Below are 12,840 nucleotides of genomic sequence, written 5' to 3' on the forward strand. Positions count from 1 at the left end.
TTGTGTGAAACCTATATTAAATTTATACCTTCTCATATCGCTAGCTTCGGCAGCTTCATATTTTACCATGGCATTACCATTTGGGATTTTAGTTTCCTATGAGCTAAAAACCTACAGTACAGAGCTCCTAATTTGGCTTCGTTGTTTTACAATCTATGTTCTTGAGGGCCTTACATAGATGGATATCAATCGACATTATGAATTAAGTCCGCTAGGACAACGTGCTGTAGTATTTCTGGTGTAGTGTAAGTCTATTAAATATCGACCCGTGTATGCTACTGCCAAAGTCTAGATCCGTTTGTGTTTAAAAACAATCGCTTGAATTCGTCCAAGTGGCAAGATCATTAAAAATGCTCCGTTTTTGGAAGCTATCGCGCGGGACTACTATCCTATGATGCGGTACATACTTGACTCGAATTGTGGCATGTGATGAAAATAAACGAACTTCGCTAAAGGATAAACCCATTGGTTGATTGCATTGCACTGTCCTCCAAAATGTGCCCGAGGACAAACGAGACGTATAGAACCAAAAGGGTACGCACTTTGATCAATAAAATAATTCCTTGTATTTTAAAAAAATATCTAGACATACATTTTTGTTCACTTGGTATTTAAAACGTGACAGCCTTTCGGGAAAGCTTGCAACTTGTTAATGCCAGCAAACAGCGGATAGAGTGCGAGACGTTGTATATGAAGGACAAAGCCTTTATATGGGTTAGATAAAAAAGTTTGTTTCAAACCGCAAAATTATCAAAAATAGCCATACGTTTGTGTAACACTAATTTTCGTATGCTGTTTTCATGAACTGATGAATCAAGTAACACACATATTCATTGTTTTATCAGAGTAACTTAATTTTACGTATATTACAAATTGATGAAAGATGTAAGCTACATAAATTTGATTTTCGTCCAGTATAAGATTCTTTCGAAATATCCGAAAAAAAAACTATAACCATAAGGGAATCTCAGATTACATTAAGATGTACATGATTACATTAAAAAACTGTGGAAGAAATCGAACGGTTTGGTATTAATAGAAAGATCTGTAGTGTTAGTAAATTATTGCACAGTTTTCTACGTATTCTCATGGAATGGCATGCGCTTCATTAAGATAAACTGATAAGTGATAAAAACAAAAGTGAATTAAGTGGCAATTTGTACATGATCCTATGTCTTAGCAGTTACATTTTTTGGTATAAATTACCAATTATATACCCCTAATACCAAAATATCGTTGATGTACCTTTAATTTAACTGCTGTTAACTAGACAGCGATACTTAAAAGATTCGCCTAGTGTCAAACTTGACGTTTGCTGAGATGAACGTGTTGTTTTGATTGGTATGATCTTAAAAGCATAACTTTCGTATTTTTAGTCTAATTTTGTACTTAAGTTCAGTTTTTTCCTTAGGTACTCTCTACAAATGTATAAATACATACTGAAATAAATCAGGTATTGTCCCTTATAGTTTTTCTACGCTCTGAAAATACACGGTTTACTCCAAGTGTGAAGACAAAGCTGCTTACAATTATTAAAAACATAATTGTAAACTACAATTTTCAACAATATTTATAGGTAAACATTAAAATGTTCGTGCAGCATGGGCACACATAATCCTTAGTTGATTCTACATAGTTAGACGCTAAAAAAATGACAGCAGTAAGCAAAATATGCGTTTCTTTGGTGAATGTATAAATTATGTTTGAATTGCAAATTTGGCGTAAATGTTTACACACTGGCATGTAATTGTGTACAGCAGAAATATTATCCTGAACAGTACAGCAAACTATTATCCTGAAACATTATTAAACTTAAACGATGGCGCTAGCACAAGCGGAAAACATAAGCGACACTGAGAAGTGCGATGTTTGTCTAGAAAAACGAGAATGTATCAGCATAACCGATCCCGTTTTTGGTGACAAAGATGTGTTAGCCATTGTTAAGCAGCATTTGGATATAAAAATCATATTAACGTACGTATGCAAGCGCTGCTGGAGTGTGTTACATGATTTCGACGAATTTTGTAAGATGGTGAACCTGCAGCACCACAGCTTACATTGGGAATCTGAACTGACGGATCGAGTTCCAGACTCGATGTTTGCCACGGAATTCGTTGAGATCAAGAACGAACCACTCGCTGAGGAAGTAGAAATGACTCTGAAGGAAGAACAGGAAATCAAGTTAGAGAGTTCGCCCGAATATGGTTGTGATAAACTTATGTCTGACCAGTCATCAGACGAAGACGATATGACGTTGGCTTATAATAGCTCCGTTCCATCGAAGAGTAACGACAAGTTTAATCTCCGGAGGGCCAAGAGAACTGCTAGCAAAGATGAGTTTAAAAAAGAATCCAAGATTGATGCTGATATACTACAATTCTACAAGCGTTTGGTTTGCGAGATATGTGACGCAGAACAAATGCTGTCTGGGGACCCATCGATTGAGTACAGCAATCTACGGGATTTGAATAAACACATGCGAAAAGTCCATGATCTTGCAAAGTCGACCGTAAAGTGTCCAATGTGTGATAAGAAATTTCAATCACGATCGAAGCTGCTTGAACACAGAGCGATGCATTTGGATCCGGACCGGTTTAGATGTTCGGTATGTCAGGAGGTACATCAAAACTTGACGGAGCATATGCAAAATAAGCATCAAGAGCGGACCTACTGTTGCGAAGAGTGTGGAAAAAAGTTCCCATTCAAAGCGAGGCTCTCCGCACACATGCGGAAAATGCATACTGCAAAAGACGTCGTTTGCGACCAATGCCAAAAGTGGTAAGCATGAAAATGGTCTACATTGCGCGTTGATTGTACAAATTTTGTTGATGAAACCTGTTTTCTTTGTAGCTTCAGCAAATATACTATCGAGGATCACAAACGTGCCGTTCATGAGTCCCGGTATATCTGCGAACATTGTCCGCGAACATTTCAAACGCGTTTCTCGTTAGAACAACACATGGAAGAGCACGTGGAAGGTATGCGTAACGCAACCGCAGTAGCCTGCAATGTGTGTGGTTTTGTGCTCCGCAATAAGTACAGCCTCTCGTCTCACATGAAGCGAATGCACACCGAACATCCACCTGTTAGCTGTGTGTCATGTGGAAAGGTTTTTAAATCCCAACGCAACCTAAACACCCACCTCGCGAACGTGTGTACCGATCGGACCTTCCCTTGTCCCATTTGTAGCAAGCAGTTCAAGAAGAAAATTAAACTAAAGGAACACATGACAACGCACACGAAGAGCGCGTTGTATCAGTGCCCTTATTGTCCGAAAACATTCAGCTTCGAGACTCAACTGTACACTCATCGCAAGCAGGTGCATTACGATCAGTGGCTAGAAATGCAAAGAAAGCGTAAAGAAGGTGTACGGTTTAAGGTTAATCGGGTATCAGATATGCCGTCTGTTTAAAGAATTGCTGCATAAATTCAAAAATGCAAAATGTAAATAAATACTGAAATGAGTCATTAATTATGCGACGGTGTGCCGTTGTATAAACGTGAGAAAAAATATGTACTACGAACTGTTTAAGTATTAACTGATTGAGAATCCCTGCAATAACGCAGATCTGAAGTGAGCTGTGATTTTAAGTTTGTAATTTCTAATAATACTTTGTAAATTTAATAGCAAATTTAACTATTATAAATTTATACATTATTGTAACATATTTGTGTTTTTGCAGATTTGAGTAATGATTTCCCTCGTGCAGCCCAATAAACTGTGAAATAGGACTTAGCTGTGCCAATCATATTCGCATTTTATCGTGCAAAGTGGAAACAAGTAGAGAAGTAGTTCGTTAAGTAAAATCAAAATCAAAAGAATAGTGAATACCAATGGCATCGCTGGTTTGTGAAGTTTGTTATTCGACGTCTAGTGAGCAATATTCTGCTATCTGTGATGAAGATAACAGTATAATGGATTTACTATCCATACATCTCCCATTTGTGGTAAGCTGCTTGTAGAATTGATTACTACAAATTGAAGTGGAGCTTTAATCTGTTGAACATTTGTATTTTAAGATCATGGATGGTGTTGAACAGCCACAGATATGTTTAGCGTGTTGGAAAATGATACAACATTTCCATCAGTTTTACCAAAGCATAGAAGAATTGCATCGTCCACAATCGGAAAGCTCAGGTGGCTTCGAAGACGAAGATGAGCAAGCCACAATTACCGCTCAAGATAACGCTCAAGAATATGAAGCTTTCAAATGTGAATCTTTTGATTCGACAAATGACGATAAAGATGATAACTCTGGTTACGATGATGATACAATGAATAGCTATCGACAGTCAACGAGCCATGTCTACATAGACTTCGAAACATATGAACGATCTGGAGACATAACTTTGCCGGCAGCAGCTTTGAAGCATGGCTGCCCTAACAGAAAACTGTTTGGAAATAATATTAGTAAAGCACAAAATGATGACAATTACCAAACTGGCGATTATAAAGTAGACGGCAATGACATTAATCAGCAAATTGACGATACACGTAAAACAAAATGCAGTAAAATTGATCGAGAACTGATTGATTTCTACGGGCCTCTGGTATGCGAAATATGTAAAACTAACCAGACAGGGAAGAGTTCGGTTCATATTGAATACGACCAATTCAGTGCACTTAAAAGTCATTTATTGGCCGTTCATGAAATCAAAAAGGCTTCTTTAACATGTCCAATTTGCTCAAAGACGATAAATCTTTGTTCGAAGCTGTTACAACACATCGCTTTGCACCGGAATCCGGACGCGTTTCGATGTTCTGTATGCAACGAAGTTTTTGAGGATCTAGAGAACCACAAGAAAATAAATCATCAAGAGCAGCGCTTTGAGTGTAAAGAATGTGGCAAACGATTTTCCGTTAAAATGCGATGGATGACGCATATGAAAATTACACACGCCCCAAAGAACGTTCTGTGTAAAATCTGCAATAAATCGTAAGTAGAAAATACGTGTTTAAACGTTCTGATATAGACTTTATTTGCTGATCCGTTTTTTCGCTTTGTGGCCATTTACAGATTCAGCAAATATTGCATAAAAGAACACATTCGCACAGCGCACAGTGAGAATGAGTTTATTTGCGAATATTGTGGAAAGGCTTATCGTCGGAAAGCACCGTGGAAGCAGCATAAAATGCAACATGAAGGAGTGTTGGAGATAGAGACGACGCGTTGTTCTATTTGTTCTCAACAAATCCGCACAAGTTATCTAACCCGTCATATTGAACGTATGCATTCTCATTGCAATACTGAAGTTTGTGTGATTTGTGGAAAAACGTTTTCATCAAAACAGTTATTGCGCATCCATCAACGAAGAACTTGTCCTAAAAGTAGCTATTCCTGTGCCCAGTGCTGTAAGAGCTTTAAAACTGCTGCAAAACTTGCGGAACACGAGACAACCCACACGGAGCACGGATTCTATGTGTGTCTATCATGTTTGGAGAGGTTTGATAGTAAATCCAAATTACTTACGCATCAACAGAAAATGCATGACAGTTAGCTAAATTTAAATAACTTCTATGTTAGCTATAAATGCAATTTTCTTTTCAAACCGAAGTTCCCGCGGAAATTCTTCTAGATCATATGCAATGACAGCGACAACTTGCTGTCAATAGTTTGTTGCTGTCAAGCTGTGCACTTGTCGTTGTTGTTCCGTTTTGTTGGGAAACCAGCTGTACAACAACATAGTTTTGGCAAGAAAATAAACATAAGTGCTTCCCGATTTAAGAGGCAGTAGTAGCAACAACAGTAATGGTTCCTTGAACAACCGCTAAACTTCGCTGTTGCTGTACCCAGTAAGCCCATCTTACTGATGGCATTACCCGGATGGGTCCGGATTTCCACAGTAGAATTGTGTTTAGTATATCCCTTGGGTATGTTTCGTGGTCGAATGTAAATATTCTGATGGTAAGAGACGAAAAGCTATACGATGGGTACGGCTGTTCGATGTGAAATATGCTGGTCCATTTCGGAACACGGGTATAAGGAAATATTCGTGGAAGAAAATAAACACATAGTGCCGATCATTGCAAAGCACTTGTGTATTGAGGTAAGCTTGGTGCGACCGATACGAAGGTGCTATTATTGAATTTTACCTATTTCGTTCCACTTAATTTTTGCAGGTAGTACAAAGCCTAGAAGCTCAGTCACTATGTACCGTGTGTTGGAAAGTACTGACTGAATTTCACAAGTTTTATTGTGACATCGAAGAAATTCGTCGTCAAAGTCGTCCTGCTAGTACTGATGGAACAGAAAAAATACCAGAAGCTGGTACCGAAAGCAGAAATGAACCGAAATTCGTTACCGAATTCTTTGAGGTCAAAGTGGAACCATTAGATGCATGCGATGAGCAGGATGATTCAAATTGTTCTAATGAAAAACCACTACCTTGCACCTTCGTGAAATGTGAGGAATCGACAGAATTAGATCCAACCGCTTCGCTATCGGACGAGGATGCCCAACTGGACTGTAAATCGGACTCTTCCGCGTCCGGGAGTGTAACAATTCTGCGTGAGAAAAAATGCAAAAAAACACACAATGATGATGAAACGAAGAAAAGCAAAGTACGTTCGCAAAAGGAAGAAGATGATAGTTTGCTGAAATTCTACAAGAGGATAGTCTGCGAAGTATGTGATAATCAACGCATGATGGTAGGTGAACCACAGATAGATTACGGTACATGGCGCGCGTTATTGCGGCATACCAAAGAGGTGCACAAGCACGATAAGGTGTACGTAAAATGTCCCGTATGTGAAATGAAAATGAGAACCAAGCAAACTCTACTACAGCACAAGGATTGGCACGAAAATCCCGAAAAATACCGTTGTGAACTTTGCTTCGAGATTCATCAGAACATGAAAGAGCACATACAAAATAAGCATCAAGAGCGGCAGTTCTGTTGCGATGTGTGTGGTAAGAAATTTCCGTTTAAAAAGCGGCTTACGGTTCACATGAAAAAGATGCACGTTGAAAAAGACATAATTTGTGACCAATGTCAAAAACCGTAAGTATTCTCGATGCAATGTGTCGTTAATGTTATTTAACTTAGTTTTTTCGTTCGCACTGCCGCTACTGTTTTCAGGTTCACAAAGTACACCATCGAAGATCACAAACGCTCCGTTCATTCGGCGCGTTTCGTGTGTGAACATTGCCCAAAAACATTCAACAGCCGCTTTCGATTACGCCAGCATATGGAGGAGCACGACGAAAGCCTTCGAAATTCTACCTCCGTGCCATGTTCAATATGCGGACAGGTGATGCGCGACAAGTACATTCTGACAAGACACGTCAAGCTTATGCACACGGTGCAACCCTCCGTGAGCTGTACCACGTGCGGGAAAACATTCAAATGTAAGCGCAATCTGTCGGTGCACATGACGAACGTTTGCATGGAACCGACGCGTCTGTATCCGTGTACCATTTGCGGAAAGGAGTTTCGACGTAAGAACAAGCTGAAGGAGCATATGTCCACGCACACGGGTAAGCCACTGTATATGTGCTCGTTTTGTCCGGAAACATTCCGCCAGGATACCCATCTCTATTATCACCGCAAAAATGCTCACTACGAACAATGGCTGGAAATGCAACAGCAACGGAAGGAAGGTGTAAGATTCAAATTGACTGAACTAGCATGAATTGACTGATTGAGTGTTGTTTTCGAAATTATTTTATAAGTTTGGTTGCGCTTTCATCTAGCCGTTGGGTGCCCATAGGGTCTCATATCGCTCAGAAAATATTGGTTACAAATTCACACAATGGCAAAATAAAAGAGTATACGCTTCTGAAGATATGAAACATTTTCTTATGCCATTCTGCAATTAAGACCTCAACCAAGACTTAGTTTACCATTTGCCTATTATAAAGAAAGCAAATAACAAACGAAAGTGTAGATAATCGGAGTTGATAGGCAATAAACATGTAATTAATAGCAGTGCTATACTAGCCAATAGACAACCCCTGTTTGATTGGTTTAAATAAATTTATTTTATTAGGTCGGGTTAAATTCATGGGCCTGCGCCATGTACAATCGTTATTATTATAGTTATTTATTTATGAACGGCCTGACCGTATTTAGATTTGGATAATTTTTTGTGAGCTGAAAGGCATGTCCTCCCAACAGCCGCAGATAGCCTTATCCCGGGCTTACTCGGTTAGTTTTTGTAATGGTTCTGTGACATGTAACACATGTAAGCTTTGGTAGATTTTTGAGACCTTTACAAAGATAGTAATTTCTGAAAATTCCTTAACTTCTTCGACGGATTCAAACTGCGTAACCTCAAAGTTCATCATCAAATCATCAATACGCAGGTTAAACTTGCGCGAATGGTTCTGTATAACACCGGTCAAGAACGACTGAGATAAACCATGTACAATCGTACACGACTACTTAATTAAGTAAAAATAAACATATACTGTACCTTATTTGTTCCACAGTACGAGAAGTTTTAAATTTTCTTTAAAAAAAACCGCCACAATTGAAGCGTTTGCATCTACCATATGCATCTACCATAGCGGAGCAGCCTCTCGTAAACGTCATTGGAAATAGTTGCTGTCACAAAGGGAATCTGCCTGCTTTGTTTAGTTTAGAAACATATATTTAGTAAGAAAAAATGTCTGTTTCGCTACAACAAAATTGTGATATGATATACAAACGCCTCTGTATTGCCTGTTTGTCCGCGTCCGAGTCAGAATACCTGAACGTTTTTGCCAAGGAGCATGTTGTGAAAAACATTGCCGCCGTCATAGCGAAGCATCTTTGGTTTGAGGTTTGCTATCGAATCGAACACCCGTAGTGGAACTCGCACCCCCGCTGGTTAGTACGCGCAATAATCTGTTCTGTATTCCGTTCTAGATCACCCCAAAGGAGGAAAAACAATGGATTTGCTTGAAATGTTGGGCGTCGTTGGATGGGTTTCACAAATTTTACATCGACATTGAGTTGTTGCACCAGCAGCAGCAGCAGCAGCCCCATCTGGAAACCGTCAGCAAACCCCAGGAACATTCCACATCGCCTGTGAATTTTACTGGACCAACTTATACCACGGAGTTTCTTGAAATTAAAGGAGAACCGCTTGACGAAGGCGACGTAGACGATGACACCATCGATGGTGCGGATGAATGTTCGAGTGATAAAATTGTCCCCTGTGACGACATCAAAAGTGAAGAGTCTGATGCCGACACCGATACAGACTCGTTTCCGTCCGACAGTGAAACGAATAAAACGAAACCATACAGTTCGCGTGCGAAAGCGTCGAAGCACGCAGACAGTGGTCAGCTTGCGAAGCGCAAAGCCGGAGGCCGTTTCCCTTCGCACCCGGAAGAGGATGAAAACATACTGCAGTTTTACAAACGCATCGTGTGCGAGGTGTGCGATAACAAGCGGATGATGATTGGCGAACCGCTCATAGAGTACGCCACGTGGGGTGAACTGCTGCGGCACACGAAAGAGCTACACGGCCACTACAAGATCTTCGTCCAGTGTCCGGTGTGTGAGATGAAGCTGCGCACGAAGGTGACGCTGGTGCAGCATATGGATATGCACAAGAACCCGGATAAATACCGGTGCGAAATTTGCAGCGAGGTGCATCAGAACATGAAAGAGCACATGCAAAACAAGCACGAAGAGCGGCAGTTTTGCTGCGATCTCTGCGGCAGCAAGTTTCCCTTCAAAAAGCGCCTCGTGGTGCATATCAAAAAGATGCACGCGGAAAAGAACGTCACGTGTGATCTTTGTCAAAAATCGTAAGTAACTGCCTCGGGGAAGCGCAAAAGCGCGCTATCATCTGCATTCGCTGATTCATTTCACCGTTCTCTTGCAGGTTCACGAAGTACACGATTGCGGACCACCGCCGGTCGGTTCACATGGCACGGTTTGTGTGCGAACACTGTCCGAAGACCTTCAAAATACGGTTCCGTTTGCAGAAGCACATGCAGGAGCACGACAAAAGCCTCAGTGTGTCGACGTCCGTACCGTGTCCGACCTGCGGGCAGGTCATGGGCGATAAGTACATTCTTCGGCAACACATCCGGCATATGCACGCCGAACAGCAGGCCATGGATTGCGAAACCTGCGGGAAGACGTTCAAAAATAAGCGCAACCTGTCGGTGCATATGGCAAACGTGTGCATGAAACCGACCCAACTGCATCCGTGCTCGATCTGCGACAAGCAGTTTCGCCACAAAAACAAGCTCAAGGATCATATGTCCTCGTGTACGCCCAACTGAAGCAACGCGCCGTTTGCGAGTGATTCCGTTCGGATCCTATGGTGCCTGTGAATGTGAAGACTCCTGTGCTGTGTTGCCTACTCTGATCGGTGCGCGAATTTCATTCCTCTTGATTCGAATCGAAGGCGTACGAACTTTACGTCTCGTATCTCTGATGAGGTTCTGATCAGCAGGACCACGTTGAAGGCGTAACTTTTGTAGTGTATTTTAAGAATCTTTTATCATCGAAAAACAAGCATACCGACATTAAGCTTCGGTAGCTTTTATTTATTGAAATATCTCCGCCGTACGAGTGTATTTCTCTCGTGCATAGTCAAATCGAGAGTCGCTGGCGACACCACGCGTAAAGGGACTTGCTGTGATGCTGCTATAAGCTGCTTTGCGGAACGATGGATGTCAAGAACGATGGCATCGTAAAACAGGAACCCCAGGAATGGCTTTCACCTGAAGGAAGGCGATGAATTGACTAGGAGCTCGTTGTATAATATCTCCTCGGGAAGCGTGGTAAGTGTTGCTGGTTTTGTTTTGATTTTTGGGGCTAGTTTCAATTTTTAACGGTCTTTGTTTACATTTCAGACGGAGGCAATCGCTGCTAGTCAGTGCTGTGGCACGTATCGCTCCATCTGAGAACAAGCACCTTTTAAGGCAAATATATACGTATTGGCTGTTGTGGAGTTCACAGAATGCTGACCAGATACAGGTAAAGCACGCCCAAACCGAAGGATGACTATCAATAGAACCTGACCGTCTTGGGAACATAATGCGGGAATGTACCGGTGACAAAATGCTACGGATCCCATTTATCAGCTGTGACAAAAGCCGTTAATGTACCATTAAGGGTAAGTATTATTACAGTTCTAAGCATCATCGTTCATATTGTAGTTAATTCAGCGTTAAATTTTATTACATAGGTGTTCCGGCAACAAAAACCCGCGAGGACTACAACATTCACGCTGAAGGTGATCCCGAACGGGTTTTGGCGTTTTCTGCTGCAAAACAACCCCGCTGCAGTGCCGATGGTTATATTCGTCATCAACAAGTGGAAAAAGCAAACACTGTCGAAAAAGAATAATTTCCCGTTTGAACGAGAGCAAAACTGGTTGCGAGTAGTGAGCGTGATGAAATTGTTAATAAAGATTTCAAAACAAAATCTGACGGTTCGTCAATCACTACATCCGAAAAAGGGAACTTCGAACCGCCGATTTGAAAAAAAGGGAACTTAAAAAAACCAAGGTTTATTCAAACACGAAAACGCTTGGCAAGCGTTTCATGAAGCGTTTGTAAAACATTTCACGAAGCGTTTATGAAACATTTCACTGAAGCGTTTATGAAATATTTCAGCAAATTGAAAAACGCTTCGGAAGCGTTTCGATTTCGCCCGTGCCAGCTCATGCTCTCCTGTTACAAAAACGCTAAAAATTTTTCAACAGGGCAGCATGCTCCCGAGGAGGTATCATGTTTTGACCAGCTGGTGCCGGATCGTCGCGCGCCAAATTTTTTTCGTCTCATCGAAGCGGTACTTTTTCGGATGCGCAAAAAAAGCAACACGAACGCAGTGGGGTTAGAGTTTTTCACTTTTCATCAACTTATATTCAAATTTCGACGACAATTTTTTCCCACATTCTCCCCTCTCCCCGTTCCTATGTCTTCATGCACCCCTCGCGTCTATTTATTTATTTTTTTTGCTCGTGTACCACAATCGACGCCCAGCAGCAGCAGCAACAACAGCGATGGATGAGTTTTGCTTTGTTTGACTCTCGTCACTATTGGCACCGTCCGTTGCGCTGGGGTTAACACCGAAGGGTTAACACGATCGCGCACGTCCGTTTCCGGTTGTTGCCATCATCGCCCTGCCTGAACTGTGCCTCCAAAACGCGCTTGTACGGCGAATAAATATAGGACCGTATAGGGTGACCGGATTTTCGCCACCCGGACCCGGAACATCCCTCCGTCCAGAGGCAGACGCACCACACACCCTCTCCTCTCTCTGGCCTTATCTTGGCCCCTGTTTTCTACACTATCTGTACAATATAGCGCGGGGCGCTTGCTTGCTCTCTTCGCTCTTTCTCTCTCTCTCTCTCTCTGTTTCGCTTACGAGTACAACATTAAAAGTAATATAATCGATACCAGTATTCACGTACGCACGTATGGTTTTTAAACGAAAACACCCTCCTCCCCATACATAGTACTGTGTGTGTGTGTGTATGTGTATATATATATATATTTATACGCGGGAACGTAGGTTAAAGAGTTAAATGGTACGAATATACATATAGCACATTATGTAACATTGCTAGAGTTTAGTTTTACGCTCGCTCAAAACCGCCAAACCGAAGCTGTCTCCCTATCTCTCTCCCCCTTCCCGGGGGCGATACTCCTAGCGTTAGATCTACCAAAACAAAATACCACCCCAAAAAGGGGGTGCTTTACAATAAGATGTAATAATAAGAAAAAAGAAACCCCAACGAAACACAGAAGAAAAAAAAAACAAACATAACCGCTATAAGGCGCGCATCAAAAGCCCAATGAAAAAAAAAAGATAAAGAGAACGAACGGAATTTCCTTTCGATGAGTATTTTTGGTCGCTTGACAAAACAAACCTCGCGACAAGCAGGTT

At 41.4% G+C, this 12,840-nt stretch overlaps 2 protein-coding genes and 1 long non-coding RNA gene across 3 annotated transcripts; all 3 read left to right on the plus strand.

The window, feature by feature from the left end:
• The first annotated feature begins 1,819 nt into the window (after nucleotides 1-1,819).
• Nucleotides 1,820-3,412, plus strand: LOC128724545 (zinc finger protein 567-like). The gene is made up of 2 exons (XM_053818269.1): nucleotides 1,820-2,778; nucleotides 2,851-3,412. The coding sequence occupies exons 1-2, from the start codon at nucleotides 1,820-1,822 to the stop codon at nucleotides 3,410-3,412; spliced, it is 1,521 nt and encodes a 506-aa protein (XP_053674244.1).
• A 2,516-nt stretch (nucleotides 3,413-5,928) lies between these two features.
• On the plus strand, nucleotides 5,929-10,328 carry LOC128724546 (transcription factor grauzone-like). The gene is made up of 5 exons (XM_053818271.1): nucleotides 5,929-6,048; nucleotides 6,122-7,002; nucleotides 7,081-7,627; nucleotides 8,851-9,740; nucleotides 9,818-10,328. The coding sequence occupies exons 1-5, from the start codon at nucleotides 5,929-5,931 to the stop codon at nucleotides 10,221-10,223; spliced, it is 2,844 nt and encodes a 947-aa protein (XP_053674246.1). The 3' UTR covers nucleotides 10,224-10,328.
• A 239-nt stretch (nucleotides 10,329-10,567) lies between these two features.
• LOC128723539 (uncharacterized) lies at nucleotides 10,568-11,333 on the plus strand. The gene is made up of 3 exons (XR_008410814.1): nucleotides 10,568-10,727; nucleotides 10,800-11,062; nucleotides 11,135-11,333. It is a non-coding gene; the product is annotated as an uncharacterized LOC128723539 (long non-coding RNA).
• Nucleotides 11,334-12,840: the final 1,507 nt, after the last annotated feature.

The sequence above is a fragment of the Anopheles nili genome, chromosome 3 (genome assembly GCF_943737925.1).
Source record: "Anopheles nili chromosome 3, idAnoNiliSN_F5_01, whole genome shotgun sequence".
Lineage (NCBI taxonomy): Eukaryota > Metazoa > Arthropoda > Insecta > Diptera > Culicidae > Anopheles > Anopheles nili.